This window comes from Rhagoletis zephyria, unplaced genomic scaffold, assembly GCF_001687245.7.
Source record: "Rhagoletis zephyria isolate East Lansing unplaced genomic scaffold, Rhagoletis_zephyria_1.1 Rzeph_scaffold_00722, whole genome shotgun sequence".
NCBI lineage: Eukaryota > Metazoa > Arthropoda > Insecta > Diptera > Tephritidae > Rhagoletis > Rhagoletis zephyria.
The window spans coordinates 87,605-110,711 of NW_016157806.1; the positions used below are offsets into that span (position 1 = coordinate 87,605).

Sequence of the window (23,107 nt, forward strand, 5' to 3'; positions counted from 1 at the left end):
ACCCATGATACTTGTATATGGGCAAATCTAATAGGTACTAGATTAATTTTTAAATTTTTGAGCACACCTATGTTTTATATATCATTTTATTCGTATTCTCTTAATAAATCGATTAATATAAGTGTAATTCATTTTCATCAAGCGCTTCAAAAGTTGAGGAGGTGAGGAATAGACATGAAATAGAACACAAAAGAATAAGGTGGGTTCAAATTACGTTGTTCAAGTTGTAAATTTTGAGCAAAGATTTTGAAAGTTGAGCTCACTTAATTGGGACGTTCTAAATTCAATGGCATCCCCCGTTTTACCGGTTTTCGAGATAACGGTATTTGAAAATTTTATTAAATTTTAATTTTTTTATGAAGTTATTTTACTAAAATTTTGCACATAACGGTTTTTTAATATTACCTTAATTATTCCTTAAAATTATCGAAATGGGTGCACCTTAAGGTATAGATCCAATACAACTGATTACTCAGATATGTGTTTTTGCACTATAACTCTAACTTCATATCTGAATAATAAATTCTATGCGTGCTATATGTTAAAGTGAACCTATACTAAATTTTTACCTGTTTAATTGGAGGAGTTATAACGCAAAACAACGTCTCTGGACAATCAGTTGTATGGGAGCTAGATTTTATAGTGAACCGATTTCGATGATTTTATGACATTGTGAAGGAAATATTAAATTACGCTCAAGATCGCAGAATATTTTATCTTTAAAAGTTAGTTTATCTTGCTAAGGTATCAAATTATTCATAATTGTTTGTAGAATACAATACATACTTAAAAAGTTCTTAAAATTAAATGCTTCAAAAACTATACGCGATAAACCGAAAATTTTGAAAATTGTGAAATGTGGAGTTACAGACTTTGAGTTACTTGCCATTTCGTTAATTTTTAATGCACACATTCTTACCTACTACATATGAAGTATACACATAAGTGCTAAATGCCCATTAAATTTTTAATCAGAATATGGTGTGCTTCAAAAGTTATGACATAATTCATTTTGGCCCTCTTAAAAATTGCATAAAAATTCACTTGTTTTCATAATTTTTTTTAATTAAAAACCTATGTATAATTCAAAAGTTATGCAGCAAATTGATCCAAATTTTGTTTGAGGCTTCAAGTATACATCAATGAATTATAATTTATTTTGGAACGAATTTCCGTCATCCCTTGTCAAGTTTGGTTTGCAGACAAACCTGTTTCGGCATTGTGCCATCTTCAGTGTCATTTTTCGTTCTCCAGCTTGATATAGTTTCCAACAGTGAAAATAAAGCTAAATAACAGCAAGGCTACCTGTTTTTTAGATTTGCCCATATACGTACAGTCCCAGAAGATAATTTAGGTAGACCTTCTGATGTGAAGCCATTCTAAAAGGCCTGCCCAAGAGGGCCGAGAAAGGTGCTTGACTCTCAAGAATGCCTTTTGGAAGGGTTTTTAGCATTTTTTAAGCATTATTCAACAAAAAAAAAAGTATATATAGCAATTTATTAACATTGTCAAATAAATCTTCCTTAATTAGGCCCCACCGCCATTATATCTCTCATGGTTCAAACGCAAGTAGCAGGCAGCGCTGACTATGCAATATTACTCTGCTTTCTATCTGGTATTGTCGTACTTCTGATGGGTATACTAAATTTGGGAGCACTCGTGCAATTTATATCAATACCTGTGACGACAGGATTTAGCACAGCGGCAGCAATAACAATTGCCAGTGCACAAATTAATAATCTGTTCGGATTGACAAGTAAGTTTTTTTTCACATTATTAATAATTTTTGGTTGTTCACACGAAGGTTGCAGAAAATTTCACTTTCAGTTGAGTTACCAGACACTTTGATGTGAAAGAAATAAGAAAATATTTAACATTATAAGCATGCTCAAAAATATGGTTAAAGTATGAAAAAAAAGTTTGGACTTAATATAGGCTAGTGCATGAAAAAATTCTGGGATTGTAATTTAGAGAATCCGTACTTGGCATCGCGATTGAGATATTAGCGAAACGAATGTCATTTTTTCACCGAGGCTATTAACAGGCTCCTCAAAATGAAATCCCCTGAACATGTGGGAATTAGCAACCGATTACACTAGTTTACAGCAAAAATGTTCAGTGGATCCCTATAAAGAATTCCTCGCTGATTCCGAAAATCGACTTAATTTTTTATTCTATGGATAAGTTTTCAAGATATTTTCAATTTACCTTTATTCAGCTTAAAACCAAAAGTGGTTACACTTAATCACGTATATCTTACGAACCAATTTAACAATCTTAATATTAAATGCGACAAATGAAAGCTAACAAAATTCTACATGGACCGTATATACATCACTTTTCGATAGGTCTGATAGTTTCTGACAAATTAGTTAATCGTTCCAGACTTTTTGTCTTTTTTTTATGAAATAAAAGGATTTTTAGATATTATTTTTTATTATTTCTCTCAAATTCGCGATTACTTTCACACGACAACAATCGAATAGTTTGCCAGAATTTTCAGCAAAAATAAAAATTTGTGGTGCAGCACGAGCAAGTCGAAATACATTTTTGAAAGCGATTTGTGCTCATAGTCAAACTTTGCATGTTTATTTCTGAACATTTCTTTTTGGGTGTTCACACGAGAAGGTAGAGCCTCATATTCAATGTTTTTGTGTATAGGCTACTTTCGTCCTCATACATAGTCTAGTACATACCATGAATTTACTGTGTATCGTCGCTTCAGAAAACGAATGTCGAATGTGCAAAATCATTCAGCCTCATTGCGAGAGTCGTGCCGAATGCAAGTCGTTTTTCGAGAGTCGAATCGTATCGAAAATTTAGCGTCATTGCCTAAAATTTCCACTCGACTAGTGTATTAAAACGGAAGAACTTGGCAGCACTGCATAGTTTTCGACAATTTTCGTCGTTTACTTATTTCAGCACGACAGTAGACAATGCTAATGTTGTCGAGTCGTACAATTCAGCCTAATTTAAGACTTACGCAATGAGGCTGATTGTTTCCAATAACGACACAATTAAAAGTTTAAAAAATAAAAACTTTTACTACTTAAGAGACATGAGCCACTTAACAGTTAGGTTGTTCACACTTGCTTGGTTATCAGGTTATCTGGTTAAATATTATTATTCTGTAGTGTATTTTATTGTTGTAAACTGAATAAAAATATAACCACATAACCAGATAACCTGATAACCAGGCAAGTTTTGAACCTCAGTATTATTTAAATTTTGAATAGTGTCATTATTACAAATATGGTTTTGCACTTTCGACATTCGTTTTCTGAGGCGACGGTATGTACATATACATATGTAGTAAGTTTTAACACAATCGTACATTGGGTAATGTAATCGCGCACTGCTCTAGTACGTAAATACACACATACACACATATTTATGCATATATATACATATAAGTACTAATTAATTATCTAACTACAGGTCCCTCCAATGATTTCATAGAATCCTGGTTAAATTTTTTTACTCATTTAAAAAATACTCGACGAAATGATGCTATCCTAGGCTTAACAACATTAATTTTACTAATAATTATGCGAGTACGTTTTTTGGTTAAAAATAAACAGGATGCTTTTATTTATGTATATTATAAAATTTCATTCGCAGAAGTTGAAAGATATCCCCTGTTCCTATAAAACGATCACCAAGTACATATCATTGTCTCGGAATGCACTGGCAGTCGTTGTCGGCATCACTTTATGTTATACACTCAGTCATGAAAACTGGTTGGCGTTTCGGGTAAGTGGTGAAATTGTACCAGGCATTCCAACATTTCAGCTGCCACCTTTCCACACCCAAGTGAATGGCACAGATGTCAGTTTTGCTGGGATGATACAGGAATTGGGCGCCTCACTGGCAGCCATACCTCTAATTTCGGTGCTGGAGAGTATTGCTGTGGCAAAGGCATTTTGTGAGTACAAACATACTTCATACATATGTATACATATGTATGCATAAATGTAAACAAAACAATTCACTCTTTTTTTCAAATATTAATTCAATCTTGCATTGCAGCAATGGGAAAAATTGTAGATGCCTCACAAGAAATGATTGCATTAGGTATCGCCAATATAATGGGTAGTTTTGTTTCATCCATGCCCATTACAGGCTCATTTACGCGTACTGCAATCAATAATGCCAGCGGCGTTAAGACTACGTTGGGCGGTGCTTTCACCGGCATATTGGTTTTGATGACCTTGGCGTTCCTCACGGAAACTTTCTATTATATACCAAAGGCAACTTTGGCTGCAATTATAATAGCCGCCATGATATTTATGGTGGAATATGAAAGAATCGTCGAAATTTGGCGCGCAAAAAGTATTAAATTCTTTAAAAAAAAAAACATATCGCATACATACATATGTATATATTTCTGCATTACAGAGGTGGATATGATCCCTTTCCTGGTTACAGTGATTGTTTGTATATTTTGGACTCTGGAATACGGTATGGTCTGCGGCATCGTTGTAAATATGTTATTCATATTGTACAAAAGTTCTAGGCCCAAAATAGTCATTAGAAAAGAGAAGGTTCAAATATGTCTAACTAAACCAGCCAACTAAAAGTTAGCATAATAAAATTTCTTTGTTTATTTAGTTGCAAAAAGACACTGAAGTAGCCGTTGTGGATGTGCAAGAAAATTTAACCTACTCTTCAGCGGAATATCTGAAATCAAAGGTGATTAAATACATAACCATGCATGGTGAACACATCAAAATGGTAGTGATAAGGGGAGAGGAAATCTTTACAATTGACACAACAGTAGCGTTGGTAAACAATCTAGTCGCATATTGCTTATCAAATTGGGTATCCATTAGGCATAGCTAAAGCATAACTTTCTTTCATTTCACAGAATATTATAGCATTGAAAAAAGACTTGCAAGCCCTAGATTGTGACTTAGTGTGCTGGAATTGGCAAATATCTTCAGCTGGCGTGGTCTGTCGCTTACATCATGATGTGCGGAGTATGTTTAAGTTTACTAAAACACTGCAGGAGGTTATGGCGAGAGGCATCCAAGAAAGTACCATGACAATACAAACAGACAGTGACTCAATTGCGATACCGATATAATCCGAAGATAATTTAATTTTAAGTTTAATTATTAACCTACGAAATGATACTTTGAAGTGATGCGCCTTGATGTTGTCACACAAAAAGGAGGGTCGTACAGTTTTACGCCGACTCTGAACGGCGATTATATTTTTATGAGAAGCTGTCTTTCATGGCGGAATTTTGTATAGACATAAAAAATTAGACACTGCTTGTACCAAAAAAACTATTTGTTGGATCTCCTTAACCCATCACCGGCCAGATTGAAAGTATGAGTTGCATATATGTACAGCTATGGTTAATGATTTAACACCAAAATTCAAAATGATATTGTTTGTAACTTATGTTTATTTATTTATTTATAATAGTTTTCATTTAAAATATAACAGAAACCACACAAATGAAAGCTACTTACTCAGAAGAAAATTCTCCCATTAGGAAAAATTTTTATTTAAATTTTAAAGTATTGGTGGGCATTTGAAATTTTTCATGTAAATAACAAGTAAAAATATTTATTGTTATTAGAAATTTTATAACCAGGGAACGGATTTTATGGAAATTGCCTTTTTTCTGCTAAAGAGACAGAGTATATTCGATTAAGAAGGTAGACGATTTAGCTTTCCTTGCTTCCATATATGTATGTATACACATTTGATGTTGCCTTTTTTTGCCTATTGTACCTTTAAAAAATGTTTAAGCGAGTAAAAGTTTCAGACGTTCCATATTTAAATTGGGCGCCATTTGTATCAAATCACGTCGAGCACACGTTTAGTACATCCAAGGCTGTGTAAAAGCCTGTTCTGTTACAAAAAAATTAAGTTGATAATGAAGAAAATCGATGGATAAATAAAGAAGTAATAAGTGGTCATATGAAAGAGCGCAACGATTTTTTTTATAAGTGTATTCAGACTATACTCGTTAAGGTCTTAATTCGGTATTCGGCAACTCCCACCATTGTTTTGTTTATGTAAATTACCGAATATATCATTACCAACTTAACGAGGTCGCAAGTCTAATAATGTGGTAACACATGCGATAAAATGCCAGCTGTTTCCTTTCTGTCACATATTTGTTGGAAATTCCTTGTGCGAAAAGTGCATACATTTTATCAAAAGTTCAACAAACCCAAAAGGAATAAAGGGCGTTCGAAGTTGAAAGTCTTTACCGAGTTACCAGATAACGAATTAATACATTAACGAGTATAGTCTGAATACCCTTTATGAAAAATTAGCAGGAAAGAATGTTACTAATACGCCATGTACACCTGAAAATATCTCGAAAACTTATCCATAGAATAAAAAATTAACTCGATTTTCGGAATCAGCGAGCAATTCTAAATAGGAATTGGATATTGTGTAATTTTTCAGTTTTTGTCTCTTTTTAGTGACTTCTTTTGTCTTTTTTGCTATTTCTAGTACCTTTTTCTGCCTATTTCGCTATTTTATTTTACCTCTTCCAGCCTATTCCGTTATTTTATTTTGCTTTTTTTTATAGGGCTTTATTGCCTTCTATTGGTTGGCGCTATTTCCCCTTCAAAAAGGAAATAACACATATGGGCTTTATCTCTCTTTTTTGGGAAATAAAGCCCATGGGCGTTATTTCCACGGGCCTTATTGCACTCCACCGTTTTTAGGTCGTAAAAATTCGTTCCCTGGTTATAAGTATTGAACCGTTGGAGACAAAATTTTATTCCGAGCATATTCTTGTAGGGCATTCAATTATCTAAAAAATACCCTGAAGTAGTGCAATTATGTACATCGCCAGCAATATCCTAACTGCAATAAACTGAATTTTATTAACAACTAAAGAGAATATTAATTTTTTTAAATACAATAAAAAATAAATAAATGGATTAAAACTCTCTCTTCTCTGACAAATATAGTTCAAAATCCATATTTTCTATACATTTTGTATAATTTTAGTGTAAGTTTTTTCATTTACGTTTTTTTACTACATATTTCCAATAATAAAGCCCTAAAAGAATATATATATGCTTTTTTCGACTTTCATAGCCCGTAAGTACATACATACATTTTTGAGTCCTAACAGTTGATTGTCTTTTATAAGCAATCATATATTTAGAAACGTAGTATTATAATAATATTTCAGTTACTTTATCACATCAGTAATATAGAATTGAATAAATTCGTTTGAGCTTCCACCTAGCAAAGCGCCGTTACATTTAATACGAACGGCGCAAGTCTTTTCGATCAGCTGTTTAGGAAATGGAGGAAAATTGCCAACTGTTGAGCTGAGCGGAACTACTCAACTGTGCGTCTCTAAGACAAACAGTTTACGGTTAGACCAGTGGTGTAACTACATCATCTGAACAATTTTCAATAGACAGAAGTTACCTAGCCTGTCTTGTCCCATAGAATTTCTCAAATAGGTTTTTATTAATTTTAGTTTCGAAAATGATCGTTCAGCTGTAGGCAAAGGAATTGCAACAAATAAAATTAATGCAGTACATACTTTAGGAAAGCGGAACGATATAAAATAAAGTATATGTATATGGCCATTTCTAACTGTCGCGAACCATACGTTCGTGCGCTTTTGAAGTTCAAAAAACAAGGAAACATAAATTTGTGTAAATTTTGATGTTCCGATAGCATTTTGCTGGGTATGTATATCTTTGGTGCAAAAGGCATGATCTTTTGATTTTTATTTTTCAATATGTTAGCAACGGTCGCGAACGTACGAATAATAATGGAAGTCGCTTTTGCACGATGAAATATCTCTATTCGTTTTTATAGCCGAAATTATTCAAATCGGACTAAAATTACACCCGCTTCCCGTGTAACGATAAATTTCAGAAATAGGATAACTCCGATATTTCAATTAGGACGCTAATTTACTCCAAGTTAATAGTTGCAACAATCTCCTAACAATAAATAAGACTGCTATAGACTCTTTGAAATTGGGCTATTGGAATTGTAACTACAAAGGTGTACCTCGGTAACCACTCTATCGATTTGTACCTAACTAGGTTCAATTATATCATTAAGTCTAACTCTGCATATTATCGAAAACGTTTAAAATCGGGTAAACACTCTTACTTATCATGCAAAGGTAGTTCAGAGAAATTTTAAACGACGATATTTGATACCTGCACCGGGTATATAAAGTTCGGTTTCGCCCGAACTTATACTTCTTTAATTGTTTATTTATAAGCTTAAGTGTACGTGCCCTTTTTTATCACCAATGCAAGCGTTGTAGACCATTTCTACTATAGTAGGCCGCGCGTGTACTCCAGTGTTAAGTACAAGTTGCAAACGTATGGGTCGCGAACATACGATTTTTCATCATTTTTTATACCTTTCATGAATATGAAATGGTATTCAGCCCGATTGTGTAAATCGTAAATTAGGCTAAATTGTACGACTTGACAACATCTGCATTGTCGACTGTTGTGCTGAAATAAGTAAACGACGAAAATCGTCGAAAATTATGCAGTGCTGCCAAGTTTTTACGTTTTGATACACTAGTCGAGTGGAAATTTTAGGCAATGGCGTGAAATTTTCGATACGATTCGACTCTCGGAAAACGATTGCATTCGACACGACTCTCGCAATGAGGCTGATTATAAACTTGGTCCAATGTTTGTAAGTACCAGAAGAAGAATATATAGAAGATATAGACCCACATAAATGTTTGCCAAAATGATGAAAACGTCGGCTGAGTCGATTTAGCCAAGTCCATCTGTCTGTCTGTTTGAACGCAATTTAGTCCCTCAGTTTGCGAGATATCCGACTGAAATTTTGGTAAGCGAGTAATTTTTTATAATGCATTAATCATTTGTCAGAACTGTCAAAATCGGTCCACTATAACTTATAGCCCCCATACAACTGTTTGTTCATATGATCTTTAGTTGTGTCTCACTTTAATTGATTTTAAGTACTAAAAAGTTATAACTTGTAAGTACTTAGTTTTGTTAAAAATGTTAGGATATTTCTGAGCTCGCGGTCTCTTGGGCCGGGGCCCTCTCGGATCGGGGGCCCGTTGCATTCAGCCAGCCATGCCACCTATAGGTACGCTTCTGGGTTAGACAACAGCTACGTCTTATGAAAGCGCCCATTAAGAATTCTTTTCCTAGAAAAACCCAGGTGGCAACCCTCAAAAATATTTTCGGCAGTAAACTTTCCTAAACCTCTCCAGTTTGATACCCATATTGCAATATTTAATTTATCTTATCAGTTGAGTTTGAAATTTTAAACATCTGCCACATCTCCACAAATATATTTACGGCTGTAAGCCTTCTTAAACCTCTTTCTTTTGACAGCCATATTGCAATATTTACTTAATCTTATCAATTTACTCAAACTGAAATTTATAAACAGGTGCCAACTCCCAATTTCATGCGTTAGTTTTCGAGTGATGCGTGTACAAGCATACAGACAAAATTTTGGTTTGGCTTCTATTGCTCTAATAAAGACCCCTCATATTAATTTTTCTTTAATATCTATAATGTAGACATCGGCCTGTTACAGTTTTAATATACTTAAATATGTATAGATTAATGCCAATTATTGTTTGTATTTCAAAGCAGGGCTTCGGAGCGGTGCGGAGCGGAGCAAAGGAGCAAGGATCTAAGGAGCAAAGGATTTTAGCTGGAGCGGAGCTAGAGCAAAGAGCTAAAAAAGTTCATTGGCTCCTTAGCTCCTCTTCAGTTAATAAATTTACTGTTTTTTTTTTGACACTGAAAACTACCGAGCTAAATAAATTTCCATTCTATTTACATATTTAACTTGACAATTTTGTTAGTGCACAATCACCAAGTCAAGACAGCCACGTGAATTTCAACGGCGATATAGAAACCTCTATATCGTCGTTTAAAGTTCAAAACCGGGTATCGTCATTCTGCGAAACCGCGTAACTGACATTTGCTGCCAAAAATTGGATCTGCTCACACAAGCTCTTGGCTCAATCCTTATCCATTCGTCCTGAAATATACTAGCCAGAAATGCGATTGCTTTATAAAAAAATAACTATTTTGAAACATGAGAAATAATTTATGCAACCTCGCATACGCGGTTTTGCATTATTTTATTTTTTTTTTTTTGCGGTTAGGGCTCGATATGTAGTAAGTAAATAAATAAATAAAAAAGGTTTTTATTGGGAGCGGGAGCGCTGCTCGGAGGGAAATAAAATCCTGTGCTTCGAAGCCTTGTTTCAAAGGAATGGTAAAAATGATACATACATAATACTAAGAACGGGAACATACCTCTTTGTCAAAAGCCTACAAAACGCTTTCAAATAAAACATTTGCTTATTTGAAACTTTGAGTGCTTAAAGCAAGTGAAGTAAAGCTGTCATTTGGCCAGCCTTCATACGTTCTAGTATATTCCGAATAATTTTTGAGTTCTCAAAGCGAAGCAAGCCTGCATGGAACTAGTACCTTTAATAAAAAATTTTATTTTTATCGAAATAACTTAAAAAGTAGAGCAAAGCTATAGTTTTTATTAAAATAACTAAAAGTCATTGGTAGATATTTTCCAGATTTGGTAGATTTTTTCAAGTGGATGGTAAGTATTTTTTTTTTATCAGTGACATTTAGAATTGCCAGATTATTTGTGAGCGAAATAAGTACCTTAGACTTTTTCATGCTATAAAAATCATTACTCTTCAGTACACTTTTATTCAAAGCAAAATTTGAATGTATGTAACAGAAAATACTTTTTATATCGTCAGGGTACTTGTTTGTAACAATATTTTGGTAAAAAAATAAAATGTAGTCCATAAAAAATAAAAATGTTATTCACGAGCCAATAAAAACTTTTAATATTTAAGCCACTTTTTAATAGCAATAATGAGATCATTTCCACTTTCAGTGTTTAAATAGTCAAAGAATTTTTTACATTTCATTTTAAAATTGCTTTTAATTTGGAGTTCACTTTCAAAATTTTTAATTGGAAGTCGTTTTCTCTTTTTGCGCCAAAAAGAAAACTTTATACTTAAGATCCCCTCAGTTGCCTCGTTTGAGTATGGTATTAAAAAAAAAAAAAAAAAAAAAAAAAAAAAAAAAAAAAAANAAAAAAAAAAAAAAAAAAAAAAAAAAAAAAAAAAAAAAAAAAAAAAAAAAAAAAAAAAAAAAAAAAAAAAAAAAAAAATTTACATACCTACGGCCTGCCAATCACACACCTACAGCCTGCCAGAAAATGGGTATAATTGACGATTTGCTGATATGTAGGCACTTAGTCAACGAATTTTCATGTGCGGCGTTGGCATGTAGAGAGAGTATCCGCTTAGGAAATCTGAGAACCCCGGTTCGAATCGCAGCTGGCGCAAGGTGAAGGTGAAGAGCAATACCTTACCAGCAACTTACACTTCACCCGGCTGTCCCTACCACGTCACTGACGAATCTCCCTTACTTTAACAAAGACGTGGCCGCCTTATGTAAGTAGGAATTTATAATGTACATTTGGTATCAGACATACTTCTGAGCCGCTTTACAAGGTAAGTTACGTGTAATGCAGAGCAGTCGCTCGGAGTAGTTCGGTGCTTGTAAATAACTTCGGCTGCACGTTATTTTGCAACTGACAACGTAATGTGTCGTCGGAGGTGTTCATTTTGCACTTTACTAGTAGATGAAATTGGCCATGATGACAATTTTGGTACTAAAAACTGAAAGAAAACATGGCTTACCTCGTAAGGTGCTTACCTATTTTCCCAGTGGGTTTTTAATTTTGTGTTTATGTATGTATATTTAGTTAAGCGAATAAGTTTTTTACATCAAAGATTTTTATAATATATCTTCTGGGAAGTAGAAAATGTTGAAGGTATTTTATGTACAGATATGTAAACAAAACCACTAAGTATCTTATTTTTTCTATCGGTTTCCAAATATTTCTTTTCAATATTTCTTTAAAAAGAAAAAAAAAATGTGTAGTATCAGCAACGGGATTTTTCGTGCTTTTATGAAATTTTATTGAACGCCCATGCACTCACGAGTTCGTGGGGCCGTCGGGCCATGGCCAAAAGCCCGGCCCGTGCTCATCTCTACTACCACTATTACAAATTTGTATTTTCCGAATTGAAAATTAAGTACAAATCAATACAAATTTTGAAAAATCTGTACATTAGCGTACTGGTTGGACAAATTAATAAAATCAGTACGACAGTGACACCTCTGATTGAAAGGCTAAATTTCTACATACCACGAAACAATGCGATGAGTACATTTGGCCGAATATCCAGCGTCTAGATACCAAGTTCATTGTCTTGTTTTCACCAAAATAAATACATACATGTATCTGAAGACCAACCCGCAAGATAGGCTCAACAAAATTTAATTTAATTTGGGTTTACACTAAAGCTGTTGATTTTTTACACTTTCCTTTAAACGAAGCTTTCGCTATTACAATAAAAAGGCGAAAGGCCAAACCTTTGTCAAAGCTAATATTTACCTAGCCCATGAGCAATTCTATGTGGCTTTTTCTACAGTCAGCCGATTCCCGCATTTAAACCCTTTAAACAAAAAATAGCCGATAAATTTATGTCGAGTATTAATTTTAACAATTTCACTAACAGAGCGTCTTTCTAAGTTCGTAAATCGTAGACAACCGCCTGACGTGTTTGATGCAAAAATACTTTCTGTGTTTCCGTACACATTTGTAGCTGCTTTCCCCTTCCTCTCACTTAAGATGGTAATATTGTTGTTTTGTAGTCGGGAGAATATAGGAACAGACCTATTGTGTACTCATACTTTTTACTGGTGCGTTTTCAATAGGGGTATTCTCGAAATCTTGCAAAAAATACGAAACAACATTTCCCATCGCTGCAAAATATGCAACGTCGAAACCCATGCATATACATTTTGCAAAAAAGCATAGCAAAATAAATGCGACCCTGTGCTAGTTGTTTTGTTGTTGGAATTGCTACATATTTCCATGATAAAAAAATCATGCATATTTCTTTCATTCCTCTCATCTCGCTCACTTCTTTTTTGTTTGCTGTCTCTTGTTAGTCCCCTTTCAGACACGTCAAGTCTTGCTTTCAAGTCTGCTCGTTCGTAGGCGAAGGAGGTGAGAAGAGAGGGGAAGAGTACAGATACCTCCGTACCCATGAACGAAAGACACAAGATCACGTGGGAAGGAAAGAAAGAAAAAAGTTATTTTCTAGCTGCCGAAATCTCGACGCCATCTTTGTTGTAAGAAGTAAACAACGAAGAGAACGGAGAAACCGCGAAATTGTTGAGCGCGTGAAAAATCATTTTTATTATGCAAATTCTTCTATAAATCATGCCGTTGTGTTAAATTATTCTTTATCTTATGTGTACACACGTTGTCACAGGCGAAAATGAAGAAAATCGCAGTAAAAAGCCACCACCAAATTGTAAACAACGAAGAAATGTAAATAAACGGCTAATGTCAAAATGGTTTAACTTTTTTCCTAAATGCGATTCTAACGGGCTATTCTCCTGCCCGCGTGATCTTGTATTTTTGGTTCATGCTCCGTACCGTCAGTTCGTTTCAAGTTTTCTTGTCTCTTTCGATCTTTTCGTTGCTTCCCATTTAAAGAACCAAGGACTTGAATTCAATTCAAGTTGACGCGTGTGGAAGCAAATAGAAAACACAAAAGAGAATGCGAAAAAAATTGCTTTCAAGACTTGACGTGTCTGAAAGGGGACTTATCATTGTATTGGTACAGAATTTCGCTGCTTGCTACCTATACATGCTACCACTTTGCAATGGAGTGCTCTCTACAGTCCGACCGATTTATCGGCATCGGCGTTGGCATCGGCTAGTCCCCTTTCAGACACGGCAAGTCTTGAAAGCAATTATCATCGCATTCTCTTTGCTTTCGCACGCGTCAAGTTTTATTGAATTCAAGTCGTTGGTTTTTTAAATGGGCAGCAACGAAAAGATCAAAAGAGAATAAGAAAACTTGAAACGAATTGGCGGTACGGAGCTATCTGTACTCTTCCCCACTCTTCTCACCTCCTTCGCCAACGAACTCGCAGACTTGAACGCAAGACTTGACGTGTCTGAAAGGGGACCTAGTATAGGGATGGGCGGCAGAACAGCTCGCGCGCAGTAGCGCGGACAAGCAGGTGCTTGATGCGGGGAAAAATTTAAAACCGAAAGGGTAAGCAATAGCCGTGTACGTGTATTAACCCATTTTATGCAATGTATATTGCCAAGGCTATTACATTCACCTCTTTGTTTATAGAGGAACAGTTTCTAACTATATTTGTAGTAAATAAATAAATATTTATTAAAAATAATTCAATAGCATGAAATGCCGACCAATTTCTTTTTTTTTAATTAATAAATCAATAAAGTTAAAATTGATTATTCATATGTAAAAAATAGTATGTGCTAATTCATACTGGCAAACAATAACGTGTTAACGATCTTGCTTGCGCATGTGTTCGTAAATAAGAGAGCCGAGCGCTGCTACTAGGCTCAGTCGGTAGAACACCGTCATATAAAAAAGTTGTTTTGCGCATGATTGTCCTTTTTTCCAAGCAAATTTCTAACGAAAAATGATCAGTATATAGATATACTGAGAACTGAATGCTGACAATGCAAAAGTGAATTACAAAACAGCTAATATGCGCGCAAGGAAGTCGGTACTCACCGCCAGTGTTGCCATTTCTGTTTCTGCCGTCCCGCCAGATTAATAAACAAAAATCGCTAGAATCCTGCTAAATTATTTAAATTCTGTAAACTCTTATAAAAAAAGTGTATTTTATACAAAAAAACATCAGGTTTTTAACAAAAATAAAATTGTAACTTCGTTATATGGTTTTATAACCAGTGTGGATTTAAAGTATGAAAATTGATCATAAGAATTTCGTCTTCGTTTTCGTGACTGTTGAGCTCGTTGGAGTTTGTAAAATGTAGTCAATGCAAAACTTATTTGCACTTTTATGTCCATACCTACAATTAAAATCACTTTGAGTTTATAATTATTTGCAGCAGTATATATGTATGTATTGAATTTTCACTTTAATTCAATCTATAAAAGTTTAAAATCGTTATTAGTGCGTTACTATTTATTTTGGTTTTTGATAAATACAACAATACTTAATCCTGGACCGATCACTAATGTAGTATAGATGCATATAAAATTTTACTGAAAAAAAATTTTTGATGTTTTGATTTATTTATTTAATCTAGAAAATAAACATTTCGTAAAGACTATCCGATAAAACAAAGTATAAATTGATAACTATTTTAGCATACTATTTAAAAGTAGTTTGAAATTAGATTTGGAAGAAGAGAAATCGATAGCAGAAGAGTTTAAGAGCGAATTAAACTCGTTTAGAGCTCTGCGAATAGGAGCATTATTCACATAATTATTTCTGACAAAATCCAGAGAAAAAATGTCATGATTCCTAAGGCTTCTTGGTGGGATATTAAATGTAATGCGTTCGAGTAAGAACGGCGCGTCAATCGTACCCCGTATAATGTCAAAAACGACAGTAAGAGAAAGAATAATCCTCTGAAGTGTTAGAAAACGTAGAATAGATTTTCAAGTCATCCGCATACAATAAAAATTTAGAAAAGTTGAAGCAATTCGAAATATCATTGATGAAGATCACAAAAAGTAGGGGACCCAAGATGCTCCCCTGAGGAACACCAGAGGAGGCGTCGAAGGGATAGGAGAACACATTGTCAACTACAACAGCACAAATCCGCGAAGAAAGATATGATTCTACCCAAGATAAAAAAGCTGAATGAAAGCCTATGCTAGCCAATTTTGAAATTAATATTGAGTGACTGACTTTGTCAAACGCCTTAGAAAAGTCCGTATAAACGGTATCGACTTGCAGACGGTTATTAAAGGCAGTTAGACAGGATTCGGTAAAAACAGCAAGGTTAGTAACAGTGGACCTTCCAGGCATAAATCCATGCTGATTAACAGATATTAAAGGACTGACAGCAAAAAATACTTTTTGTTTGACAATAAACTCAAATAATTTGGATATCGTTGATAATTTGGCTATTGGCCGATAGTTGCTTATATCGTTTTTGTTGCCAGATTTGAATACAGGGGTGATAAGAGTGGTCTTCCAAGCATCTATAAACTCCCCTTGTTCAAGCGATTTATTGAAAATTAAAAAAAGTGGATAGGCAAAAGCGGAACAATTCTTCAACAGGAATGACGATATTCCATCAACATCAGATTGAGTAGAAGATTTGATATGCCGGATACCCTCCTCAACATCATCAATTGATATAGCAAGCGAACCAAAGTTGATAGGAGAATGGGCACTCTGAGGATAACCTCCACAAGGAACCGAATCTATGACAAAGTTAGAGCGAAAGAAGTCCGCGAAGAGATTGGCAGCTTCAGAGGGAGTAGAAGCATGTATTTCATCATAAAACATATCACTGGGAATGCTGGAACACGATTTCTTAGACTGGACATACCTCCAAAAAGCCTTCGGATTCAATTTTATCTCCGACTCAAATTTACGAACATAATTCCGCTTAAGAACCTTACTCATCGACTTAAACTCTCTGGAGTATCGCAAGTATTTGTCCTTGTGAGATTGAGCATTTGAATGTTTAAATTTCTTAAAAAACTTGTTTTTCAAATTCTTCAATTTTTTAAGATCTTTGGTATACCAGGGAACCTTATAGCTTTTTTTATGCACTGTTGGTATATTATCCACACATATGACATTAATTTCTTGCTTAAAAGTATCGAAGCAATCCGAAGCACCAACACCCGCGAATAACGAATCCCAGGCTACTGATGAAACCGCATCATTTACAAGATTAAAGTTGCATTTTCTATAGCAGAAGCTAGTAGGACTACTATCTGATAAAACAGTTCTGAACTCATAAAACTCTAAATGAAGAATAAGCGGAACATGATGTAGGCCGGGAGTCGATAGTGGGTCAAGGCACTCATTAAGTGTGAAATTCAAATCATTACTAATAAAGATAAGGTCTAAGATTCTAGATAGCTTATTAGAAAAATTATTAATTTGTAATAGGTTAATACTTAAAAAATTATCAATAACATAACATTCACAGCCGCTGTTAACATTCGAAGGATATAAGACTCGGCCAATATCCAAACTAGACCAGTTAATGTCACACAGGTTAAAATCCCCAACAATACAAAGATTTTCATTATTAGAAGCTAAGGCAAGAATGTTATCCACATGCGCTTTATATAAAGTTTCAGCACTAGACGGCGGAACATAGGAAGCACATACGAAAAGTTTAGACAAGCCATTGACAGAAACGCAGAGCTGATCCAGCAGGGTATCCTCATTCGCCAAAGGGACGAGCGCCGATCGATAGTTTCGCCGAACTGCAATGAGCACTCCACCACCTCTAGAGAGCCCCGTTTTGATATAGTCACGGTCTTTGCGAAAAACGTTATACAAATTGGCATCAAAAAACTCAGAATCGAAGAAATTTGTGTTAAGCCAGGTCTCAACCAGTATGTAAATATCATAATCTGAGTGAGAACTCATTTCAAAAAGTGCCTTGGACTTTGTTCGGAGGCCGGAAACATTCTGATAATAAATTTTTAATTGCTTGGAAGGAGCATTTCCTGATACAGGGTTAGTTATGCCTCTTTCTGAGGAGCACCGTCTCGTTGAAAAAAACGAAACGGACGAATCAACACACTCGTGGGCCAAATGTCCGCCTTAAGCAGCTTCTCATAGCCACAATCCAAAATCCCCAATTTGAAGTTAACTCTTCTGAGCTTACTAAGATCCGAATCTTTCTTTATTAGCGGGTAGCAAACCATCCACTTTACATCAATTTTAGCAGCCTTAGAAGCATACGACAGAATATCAGCAGCAGTTACACTAGGCGAGAATGAAGATATATGCAGCCATTTGAAGTCTGAAATAACACTTAGCTCATTGGTGCTGCATGAGCCAATAAGCAAAGGTTTTGCAGTATTGCGTTTACGATTTGGTACAATTTTCCAACCGGGTGTTTGCAATGTATTAGTATTAGTAGCCGTCGCAGCAGCACTCGAAGTAGGCGTCGTAGCTTGCATTACCACTGGGACAGGCGAAGAAGAAGGAATAGAGCCACTAGAAGAAGCAATCCCGCCAAAATCAACATTGCGAGCGGGAGAGATGACGTTGGCACTCAGAGCGGATGTGCGCTCAGACAAGACGCTTTCAGAGCCAAACGAGTGAGGGGCAGCGGGAGCCACAGCAGCACCAGTCGATGCACATAAATTATTGTTGTTGTACGAAGCACTAGCACCACACTCAGCAGCCGGCAACCCCACATTACATTTGTCACCAGGTAAAGACGAGATATCAGCAATAATAACATTATTGCTGTTTTTGGCTTTGTTTTGCTTTTTACCCGCACTAGCATTAGTCGGGACACCGACCGACGGCATACATGTAACAGGCAGCGAAATGCAGCCATTAGCAGGAGTAGGCAGATTGGAATATGGGGATGCATGCAGAGGGCGATAAACCAGCAGCCGCTTGAGCCCAAGTTAGGCGAGCGATATTAGCGTGAGCAGCAGAGACAGCCGAAGAACGAACGTTTACAGCACTAGCATTAATCTGATCATCAACTCGACCGGGGGAAGGTGAAGCAGAGGCAGCAACAGCAGTGGCGTCAGACAACAACGAACGAAGTTCAGCCACTTGAGAAGCGACAGCATTATGCGATTCGCCGACAGAGTGAATTTTTAGCTCAGCACCAACAAATTTCTTCAAATCATCAAACTGATTTTTTAGGTTATTTGCATTGGAGTTGTTGATTTCCGAATGCAAAGAAATTATTAATTCTTTTAGATCATTAAATTGCTTCACTAAATATTCATATCATATTCAGACATTTCTTTACAGCACGCACGGTGGAAAGTTTTTTTGCAAAATCCATTACACGGCAACAGATTAGCGTCAGATCTTGAGAAAGATTTATTACATTTCCCGCAAAAGTTATCCATTGCGAAGAAATACGATAAAAAAAACACCAGAGCGAATAAAAGCACGTCTGCACACACCGATGGTCAATAACTTGTTGTTGTTGTTGTTGTAGCAGCATACAAGTCCTCCCAAAAGGGTTTTGGGGAGTGTTGCTGGAGTGACAGTCCTTGGCCAGATATAAATCTGGGTCGTTCCAGTTACGTAGACCCGACTGTCGTGGGAACGATGTATGTATATTGATTTGTCCCAAGTTTTGGTGCTTTTAGAAAAGTTGGCAGCCATGGGGTCTCACATTCGTGTGTACTCACATATATTTGTTCTCTCATTCCGATCACACATACAGATGCAATTCGCGCAAAATTTTCTGTTTCCCCCCCCGGGCACAATTACCTCACCTCATCCACCCAACGGTTTGCACATTTGCCCGCGGTTTGCACGTTTGGGCATTTTGCCTATCGCTAGGCTAGTATATCGGCACAAAATTGCCCTTTTGCCCCGATTCTTTGGAATTTCTTTTCATATGTTCTTGAAATGGTATGAATAATGATCAAACTTACGTTATATTAAGTAGTATATTTTACAAACTTTTAGGAATTTTATATAATTTTAAAATGCTTGCAAGGTCAGAAAAAAAATCATGGCCGACGAATTGAGAGAACGAATTTGCCTTGTAATGTTTTTATCATGGAACGAACTGTATTTTAATTGAAAAATAAATAGCAGATTATATCGATTTGAAAACGGGGTTCTAATCGTTCTCTAACCTAAATGTTTGCTGTATGTCTACGTTCATAAGAAATTTCCGCCTAAGTCGACTGAGTTGAGAAAGGATCATTCCCACGACAGCTGGTTCTACGTACCGGAATGAATCGGGTTTTACCCGACCAAGGGCTGTGGTTTTGGCGATGTAACCCCGTTTAGGTCGGTGAAGTATCTCAGAAGTTGTTCGTCCATAGGGCTACATCTGCTACGTATTATTCTACTCAGGGCTGGCATAGAGTCGAACTCTCGGCCAGAAACTTACACCTGCTGTGTTAGTCTGCTCAGGCCTACGGTCTCATCGGCAGTAAACCCAATCCTTTGTGGCCCACTGCTGCTCAAACAGAGCAGCGTCCACGGCAAACCCCAGACCACCTGAGCAGCTCAACACAAACACCACAGCACAACACAATAGACCATACCACAACCACGACAGACCATACCACAGACACAAGCGCACCACCACCCACACGCCGCCGCCAACAAATCCTGGTTCCTCCAACGATCTGTACGGTATGTCTGACCAGGATATTCCGTTATGACATCAGTCAAGTGCTATACCTGCCTTGGCTGGTGCCGCTTCAGGGCACACAGGGATACCATCCTAGAATGTCAGGGCAGTGCTATCCGGTCAGGCGATGTCGAGCTCAAAATCCTTAACGTTTATATATCCTCTTTCACCAGCTGCGCGGCGGGATATCACCCTGAAATATGTGCGCTCCTCAGAGGTGAAAACCGTGTGGTAGTTGGTGACTTTACTGCGCACCACGGTATTTGGCATTCAAGCCTGTCAAATGATCCTAGGGGTACACTCTTGACTTGGCAGATAGACGATTCGACATTCTGCACAATGAATGACGACGCACCCACTAGGATTATGAGCAGCGACAACCTTCGTCATGCTCATGATCCTATAAACCCCCGTATCAGGGACTTCAAAACGGAGATTCGGCAGCTTATGACCGTACATAAGCGGAATAGCGTACATAAGGGAAGAGCATCTGAAGACTGTGCTTCGTCGGACACGGAGCGATGCGCGAGCTATTTTAGCCGGCAATTCACACTGCATCCTCCGGTGGCCAAAGCCAAACGTCGAGTGACCAGAAGGCTCTTGGTTTCACTTGCGGTGAAATTCAGGTAGCTATCGGGAAGGCGAAAGAATCCAAAGCCATAGGACCAGACTTAATAGTCATGTTGATGCTGAAAAATTTGGTTCCTGCGGGAGTAGACTATTTAGCCAAGGTTCTCAACCTGTCTATGGCCACTCTGGTCATTCCAGACATCTGGAATATGGGGATAGTGGTCCCGCTACTCAAACCAGGGACACCAGCCAACAAAGGAGAGTCTTATCGGCCGGTAACATTCCTTTCCCCGGTAGCGAAGACATTAGAGGCCTTGCTAATCCCGTATTTTGCGAACCAACAGACCCCAGCGAAGCATCAGCATGGTACCCGTAAAGTGCACAGGTCAACAACAGCACTTAAAGCCATAAACCCTCAGATAACACGTTGCCTAAACCGCAACCGCCCGTCAGAGAGCTATACTAGTTGTGTTGGATCTGTCAAAGGCGTTTGATACCGTCAGCCACTCCACGTTGCTAGAAGACATAAATGCCTCCTCTCTCCCACAGAGGCTCAAACAGTGATCGGCGAATTATCTGAGTGGTCGACACTCGTCAGTAACATGAACCAACGACTACAGATCACGTAATCCGCCATCGTTGTATTTGTAATCGATTTTCAGAAAAAAGTTTTCGTAGCGTTTTTGATGTTTTTTGGTTCTGTTTACATCGTCTTCTACCTCTTCGTAGTGATATTTTAGCGATTTTATGTGTTTTCTGCAGCGGTTTTAATTAGAAATTTTGATTTATTACAAATTTATGATATAATATGAAGTGCTTTGTGATTGGAACAAGTTTGTGCGTCTGTTTGATTTGCCAAGAGGCGTAAATTTGCGTGAAAAGTGGGTGCACATTTGTGGTCAGAACGTTGGCATTGAAAAATCGGCCGGTGCCGATAATATGCGATTGTAAAACACTCTCAATCATTAAAACCATATTTTATGAACTTTTTTTGCTAATTGTCATCAAGTTTCACTTTTTATATTTTATAATAAATACAAATCTAATCGCACTCAATAACCGCGCCTTTTTCGTTTTCTTTGTTTGTTTTCATTTTTAGGCAGATGTCAAAAACGCTCAGGAATTAACTTTTTTCATTATTTTCCGATTGCGTGTTTAGAGACAAATCGAGCAAACCTAGAAAAATACAAGTAATTTTTAAGCAAAAAACAAAACAGACTTCACTTCTCATATAAAAATTTAAGATTATCGTTAATCTCTTCATGATCTAATGATCGGATTTAAACCAAATTACAATGGGACCACCTCTGCGGTAACACTTTTCCTTTAAAACAAGAATTGTAGCAATCGGTTAACGTGGTTTTAAGCTATGCGGTAACATACACTGCCGGAACAAAGTATTGGCACAGCAAATTTTTCACAATATATGCAACAATTTTTATTCTAATATTTATCCGCCAATTTTGTATAACAATATGGTTCATTCAACAACAAAAAACATAAAAATATAATTCCTAAACTTTGTGCAAAACTCACGAAAATTCATCAAATTTTTATCAAAATTTTCAACTTTTTAATCAGATTTTTTAGAATTGTTTTGAGCAGTGAATGCCGTTCTGGGCACACAACCACCTGACGTACACGAGACGGTTGCTTCGTCTGCCTGGCGAGTAGAGAACCACAATAGCCCAACTTCCCTCTGGCTACTGCATTAGGTTGAACTCATACCCGAGCAGATTAGATGCAGATGTGCCTCTGTCCCTGTGGACAGACCCTATAGGCGCTTCGATATTCCGTTAGTTGAGCTTGAGGACATCTGAGATACAAGCCGATCTGGGCGGCTGAGTTATATAAGCGTATGGTATCCTGCAACTACTATTTCATACGTATGTATACGAAATTCCCATCTCGCCATCTACGCTATTTAAAAAGTTATAGACGAAAATATTTTGATTTCCTAATAAGGCTTAGCTTACAATCCGAATGTTTTAAAACGTTTTTTCTAGAATTCCGGTTTTCGACTTAGGCGGTTATTGCTTATGACCGCAGATATTTTCGCTATACATATTTGTCTTTTTAAGTGATAATAAGCAAAGCTTTTAAATATAGAATCATTTAACGTTTTTTTTGTTTGCACAAGTGTGCACAAATGCCAAAAAAAACACATTTCCCAAACCATGATGGAATTATACAATGTCCCAAATATCAAACCACGGTTAACAAATTAGATATATGCTATAATTTTTTCATATTCACATTACGCACACGATCTTCGAAGGTGACACAACTCGATAGTACAGGTCTGTGAGAAATTGCGAAAAACTAT

At 36.5% G+C, this 23,107-nt stretch overlaps 2 protein-coding genes across 2 annotated transcripts in view; one reads left to right on the forward strand and one right to left on the reverse strand.

Annotated features, from left to right (window-relative positions):
- Window positions 1-23,107, reverse strand: part of Nlp (Nucleoplasmin) — a 39,371-nt gene that overhangs the window by 15,374 nt on the left and 890 nt on the right. The window lies entirely within an intron of this gene.
- On the forward strand, window positions 3,610-5,420 carry LOC108361247 (sodium-independent sulfate anion transporter-like). The gene is made up of 5 exons (XM_017613822.1): window positions 3,610-3,753; window positions 3,815-3,925; window positions 4,030-4,544; window positions 4,612-4,785; window positions 4,868-5,420. The coding sequence occupies exons 2-5, from the start codon at window positions 3,844-3,846 to the stop codon at window positions 5,084-5,086; spliced, it is 990 nt and encodes a 329-aa protein (XP_017469311.1). The 5' UTR covers window positions 3,610-3,753; window positions 3,815-3,843; the 3' UTR covers window positions 5,087-5,420.